Source organism: Haliotis rufescens, unplaced genomic scaffold (assembly GCF_023055435.1).
Source record: "Haliotis rufescens isolate VD_foot unplaced genomic scaffold, xgHalRufe1.0.p SCAF_56, whole genome shotgun sequence".
Classification (NCBI taxonomy): Eukaryota; Metazoa; Mollusca; class Gastropoda; order Lepetellida; family Haliotidae; genus Haliotis; species Haliotis rufescens.
This window is the reverse complement of record NW_025964290.1, coordinates 2,479,004-2,502,883: the sequence shown is the minus strand read 5'-3', so window position 1 is coordinate 2,502,883 and position 23,880 is coordinate 2,479,004. Positions and strand designations below refer to the sequence as shown.

The 23,880-nt window shown below is 43.2% G+C and overlaps 1 protein-coding gene across 1 annotated transcript; it reads left to right on the top strand.

Moving 5' to 3' along the window:
* The first annotated feature begins 330 nt into the window (after nucleotides 1-330).
* On the top strand, nucleotides 331-23,033 carry LOC124141762 (cytochrome P450 3A24-like). Its single transcript, XM_048385279.1, has 14 exons — nucleotides 331-527; nucleotides 1,332-1,425; nucleotides 3,374-3,426; nucleotides 4,358-4,454; nucleotides 5,411-5,527; nucleotides 6,945-7,033; nucleotides 10,367-10,512; nucleotides 16,759-16,883; nucleotides 17,784-17,895; nucleotides 19,199-19,356; nucleotides 19,719-19,807; nucleotides 20,921-21,058; nucleotides 21,416-21,578; nucleotides 22,679-23,033. Exons 1-14 carry the CDS (start codon nucleotides 448-450, stop codon nucleotides 22,757-22,759), a joined length of 1,542 nt encoding a protein of 513 aa, XP_048241236.1. The 5' UTR covers nucleotides 331-447; the 3' UTR covers nucleotides 22,760-23,033.
* The last annotated feature ends 847 nt before the right edge of the window (nucleotides 23,034-23,880 follow it).

The window sequence follows — 23,880 nt, the reverse complement described above, 5'->3', positions numbered from 1 at the left end:
AGCGGAAGGACTAATTACATTAAGCGAATGAAGTTATACAATACACATTCGGTACATACATGTGTATATGTATGTTTAGAACATATGCACCTTTAGAAGTTTAAATAGCATTGAGTCATTGAGCGAGGCTTTTGCACCGGGCATAGTGCGTATACTAGTATATAGGTTAGACGTGTCAGTTCTCAAAAGAGTTCACCTGGCTCGTCTGATTCACAGCCGGTGCGAATGGTCCTAAACACCACTCATGCAGGGGAACGCTGGCGATGCGATGCTCTCTGATTCGTCGCAGTCTAAAGTATGGCGCTTTTCATTGGACAATCATTTATGTCAACACAAGCGGGTGTGCGGTGTGTATTTCTGTGTTCTGAGTCAGGCAGTGGGGTTTCCTCGCGGAGGCAGTGTGAGAGTCAACACTCGAAGGCCAACTGACACAGCTTCTAGCTGACAATGGAATGTTTATCGGTGGAGTTGTGTTCAGTTTCAACCTGTGTTGTTGGATTTGTTGGGCTGGTCATTGCAGTATACAAGTAAGTGTAGCCGACAGCTTGCATGAGTGAGTGAGTGAGTTGTGTTGAACGCCGCTTTTAATAGTATTCCAGTTATATCACGGCGTGTCAGCTTAATGTGGGAGGAAAGCCCAAAGTGATGCACGTCTCAAACGTTTACCACTTCGGTGAAACCAACAAGCACGGGTATGGTGCTGACAAACCTAGAAACATAATCAGGGCTGAACAGGATTCGAACTCACAATCATAAGTTTCTGGCGTAGCCAAGGGATGCTACTCTGCACAGCAAATCGTGGCACCTTAGACGACTAGGCCACACATGCCCCCACAGCTTACATGAAGTCACGATAGGGAAGTTTTGATGATATATACTCTGTCAAGTCAGTACTGTCAGAATATATAGAACCCTACAGTATGTACAAAGGCTGATTAAAACAGTATCTCCTGTCAGTAGGAATGGTGCAGACCAAGGATCATAATCAGGGTGAACCTGGGATCCTTGCATGTCTATGGGAGACAACTCTGTACTGTGAATTGCAGCAACACTAGATCAGACAATCCAGTGATTGACATCATGAGCATCAATCTACGCAATTGGGATACGATGATATGTCAGCGAGCCTGCTAGCCTGAACACCCGATCCCGTTAGTCGCCTCTTACAACAAGCATAGTCACCTTTTATGTCAAGCATGGGTTGCTGAAGACCTATTCTACTCCACATCTTCACAGCATCAGCAGCCAAGCAAGAAGCACCAGCATGGCTGTACTGTTGGGGAATGTCTGTTGTTTATCCACACCTACATGTTGCCATGTTTACATCCTAGGTACATGACATGGACCCACGACACATTCAGGAAGATGGGGATCCCTGGACCGGCACCGGGAATTCTGGGAAACATGTCAGATTTTGCAAAGGATGTAAGTATCAAATATGTTGCTGTTGATCATAACCAAATTGAATATTATAATAAATATTATTTTATAAGATAAACTTCTTGTATCTCTGTCATAAGTATGTAAATCCCATCCATGCAAGATGGCTTTAAAGAATATCACCAAATCAGAGAAACTGGTTGTACTTATGTACAGTAAATGGCAAACCGTGTTTTGAATGTGGTCCCCTGGCCCCTTAGTGAGTGAGTGAGTGAGTGAGTATTGTTTATTTGCTGCTTTTAGCAAAATTACAGCAATATCATGGCGGCGGACACCAGAAATGGGCTTCACACACTGAAACCATGTGGGGAATCGAAGCGGGTCTTTGGTGTGACGAGCGAACGCTTTAACCACAAGGCTACCCAATCGCTCACGGCTCCTAAAACAGAAAAAATCAGAATATGTGAAATTTTCTGAATGAGTATTTTACAATTTGAATATGGTTATTATGTACCCTTTCTCCAAAAATAATACACAAGTATACTCTTGCAAGCGATAATCATAATAATTAACGATAACAAGCTGTTGAAGTTAGATAATTAAGCCACAGTTGACATGCGAGGCCACCACAATTAAGTTTTTTGAAAATCACATCTTTGAATCATTTTAGGCTGAACCATTAAAGTAACAGAAAAAAATGTTTTTGCCAACCCTCAGGACAATTAGTGGAGTACAACTCAAGCCTAGAGTGCTTTATAGAACCAAGGATGGACTAACAGAATCTGAAGTTTTATTAATAAACCCCCCTCTCGATAAATATGTAAATATGACCACCATGAATGGACTGTTACAAGTCAAAATCATTTCACATGAACTGGATTAAATTTGACTTTTGAATATGTTTCAGTATCTCTCTACATGTATTTGTCTATACACTCAAACATTGATCAGTATATAACATAAGGACTTCCCTGGGGCTATCTAGAGTCAAACAATAGTTATTGGAGTCGTTGGCATGAAGATGAGAGACTCCATTGATAAGCAGAACTTCAAGTGGTGCAGATAATATTACTTTACAGTCTGCGACTTTAACCACGAGTCTGTAGCCTGTGTCTAGTAAGATTCTGTTTGGTCTAGTAAGATCAGCTAATAAAATGCCATTTGTTAACAATAAATGATGCTCGGAGCCAAGTTTGGACTACAGGTTCTGGCACGGCGTCCTCCAATCAGTCGGAACGCTTCAGACAACAAACTACAGGGCCGATTGCTAACTGTTACCTCTAGTAAAATGGTTTGGTCCAACAGTTGATAATATTACTGCAGTTGAATCTATGCAGATATCTAGCAGCGTGTAAACATTTTCTACATGTCAAATCATCCCCACCAAATCATGTTATTTATGGTGTATGGAGTAATTATCCATTATCCTTTATCCATTATAGTATAAATAAAATAATTGTAAACTTTGGGGCTCGAATAATATGCTATCAATAGTCTAGCTGTGTAAAATGGTCTTATGATATGCTTCTAAAACTGGCATGTAGACATTTGAAAGTTCTAAAACAAGTTTATGTTCACTATTTAAACCTTCATTTGAACATGAATTTATTTAGGTTGTATGACAATTAACAAGTTTAAAATTTCTTGATGTAGATGTGGGTCACCCAAACTTCGAACTGAAACGGGGCGTTATTGTGAAGAGCCAACAAAACAACAAATTTGTATATTTTGTCACAAAAAATGTGTTGAAAATTGATATCATTTTTCACTTGTACTTGAATACTATTGTTAAATCAGAAACTAAAATATTTTGGGATCATCCCATTTAGATGTGGGTGTTGATCTTACTACTACTATCCTTACTATCGACATGTGTATCGTATCTCAACCTTACTATCGAGATATGTGTCATATTGTAACATAACTATCGGGATATGTACAGTATCGCATAGTATCGCAACCATCCTATGATTACTTTGTGTGTCTGTTTCAGGGATTAACCAAAACTGATGTCCGGTACGTCAGAGAATATGGACGGGTAGTTGGGTAGGTAGAACCATTAGTGATGTCATTTGATTGTGACATTATGGTAACAAATGTCTGCAAAGCATTGTGATGCAATCTGTGCATTCATTCTACAATGTAGATATCGCTTGATCTCACCCAAGCAATATCTGCCATGGGAGCCAGTTTTGGATGATAAATACAATTTTTCCATTTTCTGCTACTGAAGCTTTTAGCAGGACTTTTTACATTTATGACACTGCTTATTACTGTCTAGAAACTGAAAAAGTTAGAAGAATGATGTTGGATGATAAATAAAATCTCACCCTTGTGTCTTTTGATATCAAATATATCAACACTCGTTGATAAAAGTGGAAAAATTCCTCGGCAAGCCTCAGAGTTTTTCCACTTTTCTTAACTTGTGTTGATATATTTCATATCAAAAGACACTCGGGTGAGATTCCCTATGTCATTGATGTTTTGGTTTATTATCTATGATCTCTGCTGCACTGAACTAATCAGCGATAGACTTCGACTATACTCACCACCAAAAGAAACGCAAATCATGGAAACAGAAAAGTATGTACGTTGAGCAGAGATGTTTCCAATGTGTACCACTTAATGACAAAACTAACAATCAGTCACGTGTTACCACAGTGTCTTTATTCTTATCACGATATGCTGCATGTGATTTCCCAACTTTACACACTAATCCTGCACGAGACAAATGGTGTATGTTGATGCATTCATGAGCGTCGGTTAACGCAACATGACAGTATGTCGAACAATCTTAATCTCTTGAATATGAGTAATTCTTTATATATTAACAAACAGATATGGTATTTGCCTTTCTTTAGTTGGTGAGTATATATTGTAAAGTACTGCAATTAATCAATTTGTGCAGTGACGACAAAACCAGAAATCTGTATATTCATGATGTGTGATGATGGCATGTATCGTTATTATGCTTCAGTCTGTTCCATGCTCGCTACACGGTGATGTTGGTGTCGGACCCGGAGATGGTCCGGGAGATCTGCGTCAAACAGTTCGCCAACTTCAACAAGAGAGTGGTAAATACGGGGAAAAGGTTTATAACTTGGGATCAGACTTGTTAACTTTACTTTAGGTCACCGACTGAGGTGTTTCGCTATAAGCTGATTAACATTAATTAATTACAACCCAATTTCTATATGACCACAGGCTTGCATTTCACTGATGAAGAATAGGGGGTAGACTAGGTCTTCAGCAACCCATGCTTGCCGTAAAAGGCGACTATGCTTGTTGAAAGAGCCAACTAATGGGATCAGGTTGTCAGGCTCGCTGACTTGGTTGATGCATGTCATCGTATCCCAATTGCTTTGATCGATGTTCATGATGTCAATCACTGGATGGTCTGGTGCAGCTCGATTATTTACAGACCGCCGTCATGTAGCTGGAATATTGCTGAGTGCGGCATTGAACAACAAATAACCAAACAAACAAACACTGATGGCAGGACAAATACAGAGGCGCTGATTTATGATTATTTTTTAATGCTAACCTCTTCATGAACACTTATGATCACTATTTGTTCATGTTGTTCGTGATTCATTAACACATGCTCATGATATAGATGGAAACATGCAGTGGACACTCTTATAGCAGAGGTTTCTTATGATTAGGGAAAGGGTCATTTTTTCTTCTTTTTTTGCACAAAACTGCATTGACTGAATAATGTTGAACACCTCTAAAAAATCCACATTTTTGACGAAATAATGTTTTTTAGCAAATTTCCTGCCATGGGCTCTTAGTTTGAAATCATAGAAACTATTTACAGTCTGTGCCAAAAAAAATTTCAATCTTCTACTTCGAGCTTGGCCCAAAAGATCATAGTCAGTAGACTTTAATGTTACTGTAATTATGGGCTGTTCTCAGCTGGGCTTACAAGACCAAACATAAGTTTACGAGATGCAGACTTTGGACTAGTGACCATGACTGTATACATCTGTACATTGTCTCTGACAAATGCTTGTCTTGTTGGTGTCAGGACCCAGGGCCAGTGGACAAGTCATTCCGAGGTGCGATCACGGTGGCGGAGGACGACCACTGGAAGTTTATACGCAGTGTTCTCAGCCCCATCTTCAGCTCCAGCAAAATAAAGCAGGTGAGTCTGCCTCAGATAATGCATATCACAAGAGTGTTTTCTTTTTGAATTATTTTACAACTACCATGACTTGAAAACATGCTCCTAATGCTTGTCGTAAGAGGAGACTAACGGGATCAGGTGGTCAGACTCGCTGACTTGGTTGATGCATGTCATCGTGTCCCAATTGCGTGGATTGATGCTCATGATGTCAATCACTGGATTGTCTGATCTGGTGTTGTTAGATTGTGCTCCATTGTCATCTTTATATTGATGTAATAACGTGTGTTCATAAGTTGCCTCTGTGGTTGTCTCTGTCCCCTGTCTGTGTAAGTTGTCTGTGTTCCATTCCGTGAACTTTCAGAATACATTTACCCCTTACCTAGAGAACATATCAATATCATTTCCACATAACATGCTCTACTTGTCCCTGGCTACAACAAAGTAGACTTTTCATTTCATAATTAATGACCCGTGAAAATCCTGGTCAGAAAACATTTTCAGCAACCCATGCTTGCCACAAAAGTCGACTATGCGTGTCGTAAGAGGCGACTAACAGGATTGGGTCGTCAGGCTCGCTGACTTGGTTGATGCATATCATCTTATCCCAATTGCTTAGATTGATGCTCATTATGTCATTCACAGGATTGTCTGGTCTAGGCTCGATTATTTACAGACTGCCGTCATATAGCTGGAATATTGCTGAGTGCGGCGTTAAACATGAAACAAACAAACAAAATTATGACAAGCCACAACAGCAGCTTATGATCCCCTGTTGGAGGGGGATGTGGGAATGGGTGCAATCCGTCCATCCATCACTTTTTGTTTCCTGAGCATTCACTTTAGCCGTAAACTGGAGCCTTTTGCTTTTAGGAAGTTTTCAAAATATTACTTTTCTGTTTTCCATGACTGCATTTCCAGAGCATAACTGGATCATGAATCATTCGTGATTCCTCATGTATCCATTGATGGTAAACTTCTGATTTTTATGCTTTTGAATTTGTTATCTTATATATTTTTTCTTATTCCATCAAAATACAAATGGAAAAACTGATGATAGCCACTTCTGCCAGTGATCTTCTCACAGAAACACTGTCCTACTGACTGAGATGGCTATCAGACAGCGAGCTGCATATTATCAATTTTTCGTCACAAACTATTTAGAACAAGTCCTGTGCAGGTTTCGGGGTCAGATGCTTGAATCTTGCACTCATTAGATCATACCATTTACGTGGGATATGAGTATTTCATGCTTGTGTTTTCTGTAATTTATAGATTTAATACAGCGTATTGATGAGTTTGCAATGTATGAAGCTTGGCATTCTGGTATCCCCCACAGTGATATGGGATGTATTTTAGTGGGACGAGGACCATAAAACCATACTCCCTCCATCAATGCTCAAGTTATCTGCTACACATCTTGTTCTTGTTCATGAAGATGGTCTCTGGCATTGAGAAATGTACAGCGCAGTTGACGAGGAACTTGACGAAGCTCTCGGAGGGAGGGAAAGGTGTTGAAATGAAAAGGTAATTTATCCCTTGTGTCACGTAGATGTTGCCATGGTAACAGAGGTCCATCCACAAATCCTTTTCATCGGTTCATCAGAAAATACTGGTCCACCTTACTGAATCCTACATAAATGACATGACTTATGACAGTTGTGCTGAGATCAGGGCCCTGGCTAATTCATTATATCATCCAAAACTGGCTCCCACAGGCGATATCGCTTGGGTGAGATCATTGTAGATATGACTGCAATGAACTTGCATCACAATGCTTTGCAGACCATTGATGCCCATGAGTGAGTGAGTGAGTGAGTATGGTTTTACGTTGCTTTTAGCAATATTCCAGCAATATCATGGCAGGTGACACCAGAAATGGGCTTCACACATTGTACCCATGTAGGGAATCGAACCCGGGCCTTCGGAGTGCTGAGCAAACGTATTAACCACAAGGCTTCCCCACCCCCTTGGAAGGAGAAGATACAGGTGTAAGATGGTTTTAGTTGTTTCGTGGGGGGCGCCATATTGTTTTCAAAGCCCGTTCGCAGCGGTTTTTGTTTTCAATCTAGGCCCCGTTTAATACCACTGAATTTAGGAAAAATGAAAACTTTGAAACAAATTATTTTGTCTCTATTTGCCTGCCGAGAGCACATTTTTGGGAACTATAGATACATTCTTGTATGTTTGTTTATTTGTTGTTTATATAAGGACATGACCCCATTAGGCGGGGCTCCGCTGTCAAGCATGATAGCGGAGCTTGAAATTAAGACAAGAGATATTATTTTGATGAAATGGTCGCGGATGTGGAGGTACTGGTGGACTGCAGAAATGAGCGTAACTCCTGTTGGCGACCCCAAATGCAGCAACCGCTGCCCTGCAACAAACGTTGCCAAGCAACCCATGTTGCTATGCAGCTAGCGCTGCCAGGCAAGTACCATTGCCAAACCATGAGCGAGGGCAACTATTGTTGCCAAGGTGACCATCCGCTGTAAAGCGGACACTAAGCCATCTGCTGCATTACGGATTGTTTCCATGTATGCCAACATGCCCTGTATGGTAGACTGACAAGAATGTTTTACCACATAAATACTCATATAGATGTGAAAAGCTGACGTCCATTGACTTATGCTTAGTGCCCTGGCGTTAGCCTGCGTGGCTGGTGAGAACCGCAGATTACCCCACGAATCCATCTCCATCTTAAATGCATCGTAATCGTCATGCGACTGGGCGCTTGGCAACAGTGAAGTCAAATCCACAAACTCACCTCTCCATACTTTCTCTCGTACAACTTGACGGACGTGAGCAGTGATAGCATCGGCCTGGAAGTTCAGGGAATCCCCTGTTCCCTGATTGGTTGACCCTGTGCCTGACCCTGCACGTGGTGTAACACCTTCGGCCATCCCCTTGCCTAGCATATTCAGTATGTTGTTGAGTTGGCTAGATATAGCTAGCATCGACGGAACGGTCGACACTACGTGTTGGGGTTCTTCGATGTTGTCTCCGGGATCGACTCACAGGAGAACATTTCAGTCCGCATTATCTGCTTCAAGTAGCCAATTAGCGGCTATTTTCACATTTGGCAATGGAGGTCCGTGCAGTGGAGGTCTAGCTGATTTCCGTGTCTTACCAGTCGATGTTCCTGGCTGAACCGTAGGCTCCATCCTGGGGATCTTCGCACTCCTTACTCCGTCTTTCAGGTGGCATTCTTAATAGTAACTAGGCCTCCTTGCAACAAACTACAGATGAATGCTAGAATAGAAAATATGTGCTTATGGCTAAAAGCTGGAGATCGAGTGCTGCATGAGCCTATGCCACGCTATAAGATGATATAGTAAATATAAACAAACGCTACTATACCGGACGTGTCAAGAGCGGATCTAGGCAAGAGCCGATGCCACACTATAAGATGACATAGTAAATATAAACAAACGCTCCTATACCGGACGTGTCAAGAGCGGATCTAGGCAAGAGCCGATGCCACGCTATAAGATGACATAGTAAATATAAACAAACGCTACTATACCGGACATTTCAAGAGCGGATCTAGGCAAGAGCCGATGCCACACTATAAGATGACATAGTAAATATAAACAAACGCTACTATACCGGACATTTCAAGAGCGGATCTAGGCAAGAGCCGATGCCACGCTATAAGATGACATAGTAAATATAAACAAACGCTACTATACCGGACATTTCAAGAGCAGATCTAGGCAAGAGCCGATGGCATCATGCAAATCAGCACGTAGACGCACAGAATAAAGGTATTTAGCTGTAATAATAATAGCAACGGTGCCAAGTTCTGAACACTAAATGCTATTAACGCCACACTCAGCAATATTTCAGCTATATGACGACAGTCTGTAAATAATCAAGTCTGGACAAGACAATCCAGTGATTGTCATCATGAGCATCGATCTACACAATTTGAAAACGATGACATGCATCAACCAAGTCAGACCACCTGATCCCCTTAGTTGCCTCTTACGACAAGCATAGTCGCCTTTTGCAGCAAGCATGGGTTGCTGAAGACCTATTCTACCCCGGATGTTCACGGGTCAGATACATTCTTGTCTAACATGTAAATCCAGTGTGAGTTTGGGTTAAAGGAGACTAAAACCCTGCACGCGATTCTGTGCCATTTGATTGGCTAACCAAACAAATTTTGTTTCATTTACGTCTCCATAAAAACAATAAAAAATAAGCCATGCCCTCTGCCCCTACTGTTTCCTGATTGGCTGATATAGAATAGAATGTTGCTCTTTGTCTTCATTTTTGTGTGTTAATGATTTAATAAGCATCCTGGGCCTCGATGTGTTTGTGCGTTTACGGAGTTAGAAACCTAAGAACCGGTGTACAATGCAGGTTTATACAGGGTGATTACGGTTATACCTCCATAAACACAAAATAGTGAAAACGTTCCTACTTATCCCAACAGTTTGTATGCTATAGCCTTTCATGTGACTACAAGTACCCGTACGTGATGTTCTTCTTTCATTGTGCCACCTCCGTGGTCCAGTGGTAGAGCGTCTGCCCGGAGAGCGGAAGGTCCGTGGTTCGATCCCTGGCCGCGTCATACCAAAAAGATGTTAAAAGATGGTACTTGTTGTTACCCTGTCTGGCGCTCGGCATTAAGAAGGGGCTTAAAGAAGGATTGGTCGGCTCGGAGTCATGTATTCATGTTAAACTGCGGCACGGTATATCAGTGAGCTAGCACTATAAATCGGCATCAGTTCGGAATAGTACAAGCAGCCACACACACACACACACATGCATGCACGTCGCTATATAAGTGCAATAATCTTGGACATGATGTTAAACCCCATTTCACGTCACCACCTCTTCTTTCATTGTCAGCGTGTTTGGGAATTACACCATGGACGTCATGGCCAGCACTGGGTTTGGGATGGAGATGGACTGTCAAGTCAACGCCGACAATCTCTTTGCCAAGAATGCGAAAGAAGCAATGAAGTTTCTCGATTCCAAAACAAAATTTGTGTGCTGTAAGTTTGAGAGTATTAGGGCTGGGACGGGTAACTCGGGTACTCGGGTCGGTTGGGTACTGAGAAGGACCCGGGTACTCACAGGACTACCCGGACTCATGGTTAATCACATGATATATTGTTTAAAGACAATATAACTCCATGGTTACACTACAAGTCACTAATATTTGCATTTCTTTCTGTCTATGCATCCATTACTTCTTACTTGTATGTTTGAATACAGATAAAACTTCAGTCAACTTGGGTGTGTTCATGGCCAGATCGTTTTATAATGTACCTAAATACATTTTATAATGTACCTCAATACGTTTTTCCAGGGCTAGGGTCAAACTATTCCCAGTGGGTACCCGGGTAGGGTCGGGTAATAGGGGTATGGGTACCCGGGAAGTAAATTTGGACTTGTCCCAAGTAAATGGAGTACGTTTCTGTGTTCGTGGGTGTCTTCAAAGTGGTGAACGTCTATGACCTTCATCATCTTGGGGGTCATCAACAGGTCGTGATGTAGGTGAAGTACTGTTCAAACTGACATTAAAACCAACTCACTCACTCACTCACTCACTCAATCACACTCAAAAACCCACCCACCCACCCACTCACTAACTAACTTACTGGAGAAGACTGCTGCCATGTTTTGTAAAGATGTGATCTAGTTCGGCCAAAACAGAACACTGAATAAGGTCTACATTCGGATAAATGAACTGACTGGTCAGAGAGAATAAATTCATGTGAATATAAAGAAATAGTTTTGTCACATATGAATGGTAAAATGTTGTTGAAAATAAACAAGTTGGCTCTTAGGCGATATAATGAGACCCAGATCTTAGTTTTCGCAACTGCCAAACAAAGATCTGAGGACATCCCATTACGATTTGCATAAGAATGACCTTTCATCCGACCAATCAGATCGTCGTTTACATGATTGGGAGAATGACAGACAGAAAATGTTAACACGGGCTATTCTGAAGGACAGTTACGGTCTGCTCCACTGATTCCGTCAAAATCACTGTCTCGGCTATCTATAAGACATTCTATTTTTTTAATCAAGACTTTTGTCAAACCATATTTCAAAGTATAGTCTGGAATGGGAGACGCCAGTTTGAAACACTACTGCCGTAATGCTCAAGAAAGCTACTTTCTGATTGGCTAATGTCGATTTCTTGCTTGTCATTTCATTGGTCAGTCAAAGTTTGTGAAAGGTCGTTTTGATGTGACCTTGTGATACATTGCCCTCAGATCTTTCTTTAGCGGCAGCAAAAACTAAGATCTCAATGGGATTGGTTCAGATGAAAAGAATTGTCTCCCTTCCATCAGGTATAACTCAGAGGTGTCCGGGGTGAATGGATTGCCTGGGGACACAGCATGGGTGAGGTTTGAGGGGTTTTTCAGTGATGTTCCCCTTCATGAAGTATGTGTTTGAAACTCTGGATGTGGGGGTGCTGTTTGTTTCAGTGATGTTCCCCTTCATGAAGTATGTGTTTGAAACTCTGGATGTGGGGTGCTGTTTGTTTCAGTGATGTTCCCCTTCATGAAGTATGTGTTTGAAACTCTGGATGTGGGGGTGCTGTTTGTTTCAGTGATGTTCCCCTTCATGAAGTATGTGTTTGAGGCTCTGGATGTGGGGTGCTGTTTGTTTCAATGATGTTCCCCTTCATGAAGTATGTATTTGAGGCTCTGGATGTGGGGTGCTGTTTGTTTCAGTGATGTTCCCCTTCATGAAGTATGTGTTTGAAACTCTGGATGTGGGGGTGCTGTTTGTTTCAGTGATGTTCCCCTTCATGAAGTATGTGTTTGAGGCTCTGGATGTGGGGTGCTGTTTGTTTCAGTGATGTTCCCCTTCATGAAGTATGTGTTTGAGGCTCTGGATGTGGGGGTGCTGTTTGTTTCAGTGATGTTCCCCTTCATGAAGTATGTGTTTGAAACTCTGGATGTGGGGGTGCTGTTTGTTTCAGTGATGTTCCCCTTCATGAAGTATGTGTTTGAAACTCTGGATGTGGGGGGTGCTGTTTGTTCCAGTGATGTTCCCCTTCATGAAGTATGTGTTTGAGGCTCTGGATGTGGGGTGGTGTTTGTTCCAGTGATGTTCCCCTTCATGAAGTATGTGTTTGAAACTCTGAATGTGGGGGTGCTGTTTGTTCCAGTGATGTTCCCCTTCATGAAGTATGTGTTTGAGGCTCTGGATGTGGGGTGGTGTTTGTTCCAGTGATGTTCCCCTTCATGAAGTATGTGTTTGAAACTCTGGATGTGGGGGTGCTGTTTGTTCCAGTGATGTTCCCCTTCATGAAGTATGTGTTTGAGGCCCTGGATGTGGGGGTGCTGTTTGTTTCAGTGATGTTCCCCTTCATGAAGTATGTGTTTGAAACTCTGGATGTGGGGGTGCTGTTTGTTCCAGTGATGTTCCCCTTCATGAAGTATGTGTTTGAGGCCCTGGATGTGGGGTGCTGTTTGTTTCAGTGATGTTCCCCTTCATGAAGTATGTGTTTGAGGCTCTGGATGTGGGGGTGATGTTTGTTTCAGTGATGTTCCCCTTCATGAAGTATGTGTTTGAGGCTCTGGATGTGGGGTGCTGTTTGTTTCAGTGATGTTCCCCTTCATGAAGTATGTGTTTGAGGCTCTGGATGTGGGGTGCTGTTTGTTTCAGTGATGTTCCCCTTCATGAAGTATGTGTTTGAGGCTCTGGATGTGGGGTGCTGTTTGTTTCAGTGATGTTCCCCTTCATGAAGTATGTGTTTGAGGCTCTGGATGTGGGGGTGCTGTTTGTTTCAGTGATGTTCCCCTTCATGAAGTATGTGTTTGAGGCTCTGGATGTGGGGTGCTGTTTGTTTCAGTGATGTTCCCCTTCATGAAGTATGTGTTTGAGGCTCTGGATGTGGGGGTGCTGTTTGTTTCAGTGATGTTCCCCTTCATGAAGTATGTGTTTGAGGCTCTGGATGTGGGGTGCTGTTTGTTTCAGTGATGTTCCCCTTCATGAAGTATGTGTTTGAGGCTCTGGATGTGGGGGTGCTTTTTGTTTCAGTGATGTTCCCCTTCATGAAGTATGTGTTTGAGGCTCTGGATGTGGGGTGCTGTTTGTTTCAGTGATGTTCCCCTTCATGAAGTATGTGTTTGAGGCTCTGGATGTGGGGGTGCTGTTTGTTTCAGTGATGTTCCCCTTCATGAAGTATGTGTTTGAGGCTCTGTATGTGGGGGTGGTGTTTGTTTCAGTGATGTTCCCCTTCATGAAGTATGTGTTTGAGGCTCTGGATGTGGGGTGCTGTTTGTTTCAGTGATGTTGCCCTTCATGAAGTATGTGTTTGAGGCTCTGGATGTGGGGTGCTGTTTGTTTCAGTGATGTTCCCCTTCATGAAGTATGTGTTTGAGGCTCTGGATGTGGGGGTGCTGTTTGTTTCAGTGATGTTCCCCTTCATGAAGTATGTGTTTGAGGCTCTGGATGTGGGGGTGCTGTTTGTTTCAGTGATGTTCCCCTTCATGAAGTATGTGTTTGAGGCTCTGGATGTGGGGTGCTGTTTGTTTCAGTGATTTTCCCCTTCATGAAGTATGTGTTTGAGGCTCTGGATGTGGGGTGCTGTTTGTTTCAGTGATGTTCCCCTTCATGAAGTATGTGTTTGAGGCTCTGGATGTGGGGGTGCTGTTTGTTTCAGTGATGTTCCCCTTCATGAAGTATGTGTTTGAGGCTCTGGATGTGGGGTGCTGTTTGTTTCAGTGATGTTCCCCTTCATGAAGTATGTGTTTGAGGCTCTGGATGTGGGGTGCTGTTTGTTTCAGTGATGTTCCCCATGAAGTATGTGTTTGAGGCTCTGGATGTGGGGTGCTGTTTGTTTCAGTGATGTTCCCCATGAAGTATGTGTTTGAGGCTCTGGATGTGGGGGTGCTGTTTGTTTCAGTGATGTTCCCCATGAAGTATGTGTTTGAGGCTCTGGATGTGGGGTGCTGTTTGTTTCAGTGATGTTCCCCATGAAGTATGTGTTTGAGGCTCTGGATGTGGGGTGCTGTTTGTTTCAGTGATGTTCCCCATGAAGTATGTGTTTGAGGCTCTGGATGTGGGGTGCTGTTTGTTTCAGTGATGTTCCCCTTCATGAAGTATGTGTTTGAGGCTCTGGATGTGGGGGTGCTGTTTGTTTCAGTGACGTTCCCCTTCATGAAGTATGTGTTTGAGGCTCTGGATGTGGGGGTGATGTTTGTTTCAGTGATGTTCCCCTTCATGAAGTATGTGTTTGAGGCTCTGGATGTGGGGTGCTGTTTGTTTCAGTGATGTTCCCCTTCATGAAGTATGTGTTTGAGGCTCTGGATGTGGGGGTGCTGTTTGTTTCAGTGATGTTCCCCTTCATGAAGTATGTGTTTGAGGCTCTGGATGTGGGGGTGCTGTTTGTTTCAGTGACGTTCCCCTTCATGAAGTCTGTGTTTGAGGCCCTTGATGTGGGGTGCTGTTTGTTTCAGAGACGTTCCCTTTAATTAAGTATGTCTTTGAGGCCCTAGATATGGGGTAGGTGTTTGTTTCAGTGATGTTCCCCTTCATGAAGTATGTGTTTGAGGCTCTGGATGTGGGGGTGCTGTTTGTTTCAGTGATGTACCCCTTCATGAAGTATGTGTTTGAGGCTCTGGATGTGGGGGTGCTGTTTGTTTCAGTGATGTTCCCCTTCATGAAGTATGTGTTTGAGGCTCTGGATGTGGGGTGCTGTTTGTTTCAGTGATGTTCCCCTTCATGAAGTATGTGTTTGAGGCTCTGGATGTTGGGGTGCTGTTTGTTTCAGTGATGTTCCCCTTCATGAAGTATGTGTTTGAGGCTCTGGATGTGGGGTGCTGTTTGTTTCAGTGATGTTCCCCTTCATGAAGTATGTGTTTGAGGCTCTGGATGTGGGGTGCTGTTTGTTTCAGTGATGTTCCCCTTCATGAAGTATGTGTTTGAGGCTCTGGATGTGGGGGTGCTGTTTGTTTCAGTGATGTTCCCCTTCATGAAGTATGTGTTTGAGGCTCTGGATGTGGGGGTGCTGTTTGTTTCAGTGATGTTCCCCTTCATGAAGTATGTGTTTGAGGCTCTGGATGTGGGGTGCTGTTTGTTTCAGTGATGTTCCCCTTCATGAAGTATGTGTTTGAGGCTCTGGATGTGGGGTGCTGTTTGTTTCAGTGATGTTCCCCTTCATGAAGTATGTGTTTGAGGCTCTGGATGTGGGGGTGCTGTTTGTTTCAGTGACGTTCCCTTTCATGAAGTATGTCTTTGAGGCCCTAGATGTGGGGGTGCTGTTTGTTTCAGTGATGTTCCCCTTCATGAAGTATGTGTTTGAGGCTCTGGATGTGGGGGTGCTGTTTGTTTCAGTGATGTTCCCCTTCATGAAGTATGTGTTTGAGGCTCTGGATGTGGGGGTGCTGTTTGTTTCAGTGATGTTCCCCTTCATAAAGTATGTGTTTGAGGCTCTGGATGTGGGGGTGCTGTTTGTTTCAGTGATGTTCCCCTTCATGAAGTATGTGTTTGAGGCTCTGGATGTGGGGTGCTGTTTGTTTCAGTGATGTTCCCCTTCATGAAGTATGTGTTTGAGGCTCTGGATGTGGGGTGCTGTTTGTTTCAGTGATGTTCCCCTTCATGAAGTATGTGTTTGAGGCCCTGGATGTGGGGGTGCTGTTTGTTTCAGTGATGTTCCCCATGAAGTATGTGTTTGAGGCTCTGGATGTGGGGTGTTGTTTGTTTCAGTGATGTTCCCCTTCATGAAGTATGTGTTTGAGGCTCTGGATGTGGGGGTGCTGTTTGTTTCAGTGATGTTCCCCTTCATGAAGTATGTGTTTGAGGCCCTGGATGTGGGGGTGCTGTTTGTTTCAGTGATGTTCCCCTTCATGAAGTATATGTTTGAGGCTCTGGATGTGGGGGTGCTGTTTGTTTCAGTGATGTTCCCCTTCATGAAGTATGTGTTTGAGGCTCTGTCTGTGAGGGGTGTTTGTTTCAGTGATGTTCCCCTTCATGAAGTATGTGTTTGAGGCTCTGTATGTGGGGGTGCTGTTTGTTTCAGTGATGTTCCCCTTCATGAAGTATGTGTTTGAGGCTCTGGATGTGGGGGTGCTGTTTGTTTCAGTGATGTTGCCCTTCATGAAGTATGTGTTTGAGGCTCTGGATGTGGGGTGCTGTTTGTTTCAGTGATGTTCCCCTTCATGAAGTATGTGTTTGAGGCTCTGGATGTGGGGGTGCTGTTTGTTTCAGTGATGTTCCCCTTCATGAAGTATGTGTTTGAGGCTCTGGATGTGGGGTGCTGTTTGTTTCAGTGATGTTCCCCTTCATGAAGTATGTGTTTGAGGCTCTGGATGTGGGGGTGGTGTCACTGGCACCAAGAAAATTCTTCTTCGGTATGATGAACGAAGTGGTTGAGGACAGACGGAAGTCGGAGTCGGTAGGTGCACATAGCAGGAATTTCTCTTTCACTTTAAATATTGTTATCAATAATGTTATGTTTTGCAATTTCAAGGTCAAAATGTCTAAATATGCTCTGTATTCATTTCTTTCTTGGGAAAAGTTTTTGACTGTGAAACTATTTGCCAACACCTGGCGTCATCACAGATGGGGATACAGAGCACGTGCTTGTGATGAAGTTGGAATCACACAACTCTTTTGGTAGAGATTTCTTATTTTATTGTTAAAGCACGATGCCAAGGTTTTGTTTGAGAATGTAAAACCTGAAGCGAGGGAAAAGCCTTTACAGCAATACATTGTATTTTTAGAGAAAGCCGACGAGCTTGCAGACGAGCATGGTGCTTGTGTTGAACCTTGTCCTTGGTGCATCATTTTAACACAGACTACATCCCTTTATAGACTGTTATAATACTCCAACTATGTGTACAACAAACCACTAAACAAAGCAGGGTAACTAGATATTGATATGTAGATACAGTAAACTACTTGTATAACGAACATGCTTGGAACGACCTGACGGATATAACATACTGTTTTTTCGTCCTGGGCATTTTCTGCATACATACAGTATATATATGCTTATAATGAACTACGGTTATAACGAACTAAAATTAGTGGTCCCTTTGAGTTTGTTATAGCTGTAGTTTACTGTAAAGTGACAATGTCCTTTCCATAACCAATAGGAATCTCTGCCTAAAGCAGAGTCGATTGTACGATTCTGACTATATCATGAGCATGCATTTATGAATCACTGTCAAATAGTAATTATATCAGGTGTTTGCGAAAAGATGAGCGTATACTGCCCTACAAATTCCAACTTTTCTTCCCGTTCATACTGCTGTACATCTCGGGGATGCAAATAAACGTTTGTTTCGTGTAGAACCCGCGGGACATGCTGGACGTGATGCTGACGTCTCACAAGTTAGACAACACCCTGGAGGAGGGTGATTTCAGTGATGCAGCCTTCAAGTTTGACGACAAGAAGAAAAGAGGTAAGTGAAGTGTACCGTGTTAAACCTTTCTATTTTGTGAATAGACTTTTAGAAAGTGGCCTGATGTAACATATGTTATTGTCAGTAAAGTACAAATTCTATAACTTTTTGGGGTGAAATCTCATCTGGAATTCGACCCCCACACTCTCAGAGCTACCTAACTGCCAGTACACAAAGTCAGCGGCCTAACCCACTCTGCCATCAAGTTGGGTTTAATGCCACCAACCCTGCCCCCCTCCTCACCTAGCCAGTAGAGACCTGTTATGTTATTATCAGTTGTGAAGGTAATGCTATATGCGTCGCTTCCTGTCGACATCTTCTATCTTCCTACCAATGTTGTAGTGCCTGTGTTTGGGTAATAAAGTGTTTGATGGTTATCCCCTTGAGGACCTTGTCCCTGGTCAGTGTCTCACCCTGGTGATGATTTCCTGTATATTTTAGTGGTAATAAAAAGTGTGTCATTTGCTGTCATGGCATTTACACCCATAAGGGAGTATCATTAAAAAATATTCTGTGTTCTGCATGTGTTATGATTGCGAAAAAGTAAAGCTGCATTGTTATATTGTTGTCATGACATCATCACCTGAAAAAGGACGTATTATCACGGATAAGTTGTGTTCTGTTGAGTTTTCTTTTGCTGAGATGGAAATATATCAATCAAGGTGATAAAGACATGAAGCTTATATCTGTTTGGCCCAAGAACCCACTTGTGCGTCATTTAGATTGAGAGGGGAAATTTGCAAAGGATTCACGTTCTATGGAGGAGTGTCCGATCTGCAGCGAGGTATCATATCAGATATCCCACTGAAAGCTATTACTTGCATATCCATTGTTCTGTAGAAGGATATAGTCAGTAGAATGGTGTTTTTTTGTTTTGTTTTGTTTTGTTTGTTGTTTAACACCGCACTCAGCAATATTCCAGCAATATGACGGAGGTCTGTAAATAATCAATTCTGGACAAGACAATCCAGTGATTGACATCATGAGCATCGATCCACGCAAATGGGATCAATGACATGCATCCAACCAAGTCAGCGAGCCTGACCACCCAATTCCATTAGTTGCCTCTTACGACAAGCATAGTTGCCTCTTACGACAAGCATAGTTGCCTTTTACGGCAAGCATGGGTTGCTGAAGACCTATTCTACCACGGATCTTCACGGGTCGCGACTGGAATGAGATTGTTTGCTTATCCATGGTAACGTATACGGCTACAGCCAGTAGTACGGTGGTAATGGGGACATATTGTGAGCTGGTTCTCGGTGGGGGGAGAGTTTCAAGGATGTTGTTTACATTTAAACAGGGCTGACCAATGAGGAGGTTCTCGCCAACTCTGTGATATTCTTATTGGCCGGATATGATACAACCTCGACAGCCTTGACCTTTTGTTGCTATCTCCTAGCAACCAACCCTGAGTGCCAGGAACGACTTGTTGAGGAGATTGACACAGAAATTGGAAAAGTAAGGGAGTAATTATATTACGTAACCGTAGGGTCTGTTACGAAAATAAGTTTTTATTACACAAATATTATATACGCAAACATTTTTGATTCTTACATCTTCATTCTATTATCACATATACCCTAGACCAGTTGTCCACCTTAGCATAGATGCCTTTTACAGCAAGCATGGGTTGCTGAAGACCTATTCTACCCCAGGTCTTCACAGGTCGAGATAAAGTGAGGATGAGACACGGGTATTACACCTACTAGAGTGGACACTAATGTTTTCAAAAGCCTTTATTGACGTACCAATCAGTCTATTTTATGCTGTTTGTTTTTTATGAATGTAATTATCACATTAAATTGTAAGCCTTCCTTCAGGACTTACCTACCTATGACATCGTGATGAAGCTGTCCTACCTGGACAGGGTGTTCTCCGAGACCCTCAGAGTGTACCCTGCCGTCACCAGGTGAGTGGGGTGTCTATCAGGGTGGGGTACCTGCCGTCACCAGGTGAGTGGGGTGTCTATCAGGGTGGGGTACCTGCCGTCACCAGGTGAGTGGGGTGTCTGTCAGGGTGGGGTACCTGCCATCACCAGGTGAGTGGGGTGTCTATCAGGGTGGGGTACCTGCCATCACCAGGTGAGTGGGGTGTCTGTCAGGGTGGGGTACCTGCCGTCACAAGGTAAGGGGGGTGTCTATCAGGGTGGGGTACCTGCCGTCACCAGGTGAGTGGGGTGTCTATCAGGGTGGGGTACCTGCCGTCACAAGGTGAGTGGGGTGTCTATCAGGGTGGGGTACCTGCCGTCACCAGGTGAGTGGGGTGTCTATCAGGGTGGGGTACCTGCCGTCACTAGGTGAGTGGGGTGTCTATCAGGGTGGGGTACCTGCCGTCACAAGGTGAGTGGGGTGTCTATCAGGGTGGGGTACCTGCCGTCACAAGGTGAGTGGGGTGTCTATCAGGATGGGGTACCTGCCGTCACCAGGTGAGTGGGGTGTCTATCAGGGTGGGGTACCTGCCGTCACAAGGTGAGTGGGGTATCTATCAGGGTGGGGTACCTGCCGTCACCAGGTGAGTGGGGTGTCTATCAGGGTGGGGTACCTGCCGTCACCAGGTGAGTGGGGTGTCTATCAGGGTGGGGTACCTGCCGTCACCAGGTGAGTGAGGTGTCTATCAGGGTGGGGTACCTGCCGTCACCAGGTGAGTGGGGTGTCTATCAGGGTGGGGTACCTGCCGTCACCAGGTGAGTGGGGTGTCTATCAGGGTGGGGTACCTGCCGTCACAAGGTGTGTGGGGTGTCTGTCAGGGTGGGGTATCTGCCGGGTTCCGGGTGCATTTTTGGGAGACTTGTTAAGGTGCATGTTTTAGGCGATAATTGTGTTCGTCAATATGTCATTTAAGAACTCTGAGAATTAAGATATTCAACAAGGAAAATTGTGTGCCCTTGTGTGAGATAATTCTTATCTCACTCAGCAATGTTTTTCAACCAATCAAATTGATACATACAATTACTGATAATGATGATGATGATGATGATGATGATGCCAGGCGATGACACCAATATTTGTGTCGTGTTTTCCAGGATTGGCCGCAAGACCAAGGAAGCCACCACAATAAAGGGCTACCACATCCCGGCTGGCATGTCCGTCAACTTCCCCATCTTCGCCATGCACCATGACCCAGAGTTCTGGGCCGAACCCGAGAAGTTTGACCCCGACAGGTCAGTGTCAGGGATGTGAACTTGAACACTGCGCTCAGCACTATTCCGACATGTACATTGAGTCTGGACCAGACGATGCAGGCCTTGCAGGGGTTGATATAATGACCAACAAGCCAATCATTGGGTTACAAACAAACACAACCAAATCACTGACTACTTGATCCATAAAGGTGCCTCTTAGGACCAGAATATTTGTTTTGTTTGTTTGTTGTTTAACGCCGCTCTCAGCAATATTTCAGCTATATGACGGCATATATAATCGGCATAAATTTTTTATTTTGGTTGAATAGTTTTGACTTTAGATTTTATTGTTAATGATTCATGCCTTGCTTTACAATGAGGTATGTCTTTTCGTAGGTTCCTCCCAGAGAATAAGGGACAACTTCACAATTATTATTATGCTCCATTTGGCGTTGGACCCAAAAGTTGTATTGGAATGAGGCTAGCGACCCTGACCTTCAAGATGACGGTCGTGAGCATCCTGCAGCACTTCCGCTTGGAGACCACGCCCAACACGGAGGTATGGTAGTCAGCAGTATTCAGCAGTGAACACAAGGAATGGGTTTGTACCCATGTGGGGAGTCGAACCAGGGCCTTTGCTATGGCAGGTGAACACATGAACCACTAGACTACCCCCACACCACCCAACTCAATTGGATGACGATGATGATGATGATGGTGATGATGGTGATGATGGTGATGATGATGATGATGATGATGACGTTGGAGATTTCGCACTCGGGGAATGGATGAATGACTCGAGTGACTGAAAACTTGAAACAAAGTAATTGTTTGGCTCAGGCTTGCAGGGAAACAATTGTTTCTTGTAGCGCCGATTGAAAAAATATTCTCTCAAACAAAACTCCAAGGCCTGATGTTATACAAGTTGTGACATGCTTGACCTACTTTACCAGCTCCCCCTGCTCTTTTATGCATGTTGCCCCCCCCCCCCCCCCACACACACACACAGAGAGTACCTGGCCATCAGTCAACAGAGATCAAGGTTACTTCATCCCATCTGCCTATATGAACTTATTAAGCATCATCACCCTACCTATGTATACTTTATCCTGGGGCGGACAAACGGCCTTGTGGTTAAAGCGTTCGTTTGTTCCAGGTTCAATTCCCGACATGGGTACAATGTGTGATGCCCATTTCTGGTGTCCCCCGCCGTGATATTGCTGGAATATTTCTAAAAGAGGCGTAAAATCAAACTCACTCACTCACTCACTCACTAATCCTTTATAACTGGCTTCCTTTCTTATTAGCTTCCTTCTGTTGTCATTACTTAACCTACTCATGTTTGTATTCAATTGTTGTTCCTGTTAATCCTCCACCTACTATATATACATTCTGTATCATGTTCATTATTGCTAAGGCAGAAGACGTCCTCTTAAACGCTTAAAACAACAACATCATTATTCGGCCTTGCCTGACAACAGTATAAGGATCTATACCAAAACGTCGCCATTACAGTAAAATAAAGAAGTTGTTATCCATAAAATGGTGTCTCCCTTGTCACTTGTAACGGCTCCAACTGCGCTCGGTCTCTAGATGTTCAACAAGTCGTCATAGGTTTTACCTTGGGTTACAACTGAGACTGGCTGCTGGTTGTTGCAGGTGCCCCCGGAGTTGGAGAAGGGAGTGTTCGTGAAGCCGAAGAATGGAATGTTTCTGCAGCTGGTCCAGAGAGGACGATAAGCCTGGCACATCCTCAGGCACTGCCTCCCTACAGCCGTGCAATGGCTGGATCACACTGCTTAACTTGTATTAACTCTAATACATCCAAGAGTGCCATTTTTAATTACCGTATTCGACGTAATAAGTGCCCCGTTCTATTACGCGCCCACGGCAACATTTGCTAAGATATTGGCTAGTGAACAATCCCATTTAGCACCCCTTTCGATTGATCAATGTACACAAGACTTATTTATTCGCATATAATATGCACTCGTGTGTTATATGCACCCTTAATTATTGGCATTTAATTCTGGAAAAATATATCTGTCGTACATAAACATTTCAGACTGTCAGCATAATCCACGAAATTTATCTTTCAACTCTGTTTTTTTTATCAAAATAATATTCGAATAAGAGCCCCCTATTTCTAATTTTGAGAGCGCCCTGGGCACTTATTACGTTGAATATGGTACATGTTCATCAGTGCAAATGTGTTTCATGTTGGAGGAGGAAATTCATCATCCTCTGTGCTGATTGTTCATGTTGTTAATTGGTCTGGTTGTCTGGACCTGAAGCTTACTCACAATACGCCTGCTGTGGTTTTAATAAAGTTCTCTACTGAGAGTTTTTACGCCATAGTTAATGTAGCATGTGCCTACATATTTAATGTGTCAATATGTCTGTGTGAATATTATTTGAGGATTTAATTGTATCCATTTTGAAAATCCACTGTTCATATATTTTCAACCTTATAACGTTTAGTTTTTGTCAACAATATTTTTGTCGGCGGCCTGTAAATAGTTAAAACTATATGGACCAGACAATCCAGCTTTTCAATTTATGAGCAACAATCCATGCCGTTAGGGTATCTTAACATGCAGTCAACAAAGACTTGGGTCTGACCACCCCACCCATCAGTTGCCTCGTATGACTATCATAATTATGTTTCTGAAGACCAATTCCAACCCGGAAACCCCATGGGGCCCTTATAAAGAGATGATTGGCTGTTATTTTTGGGTTGAAATAGACCAAAGCAAACAAATGTTCTGAAGATTTGTTACATATCAAACATGCTTCATGAGGTTTTAATAATGTTCCTGTGTTTTGTAAAAGCATATGAAATCTGTCATGGTTACACCTTA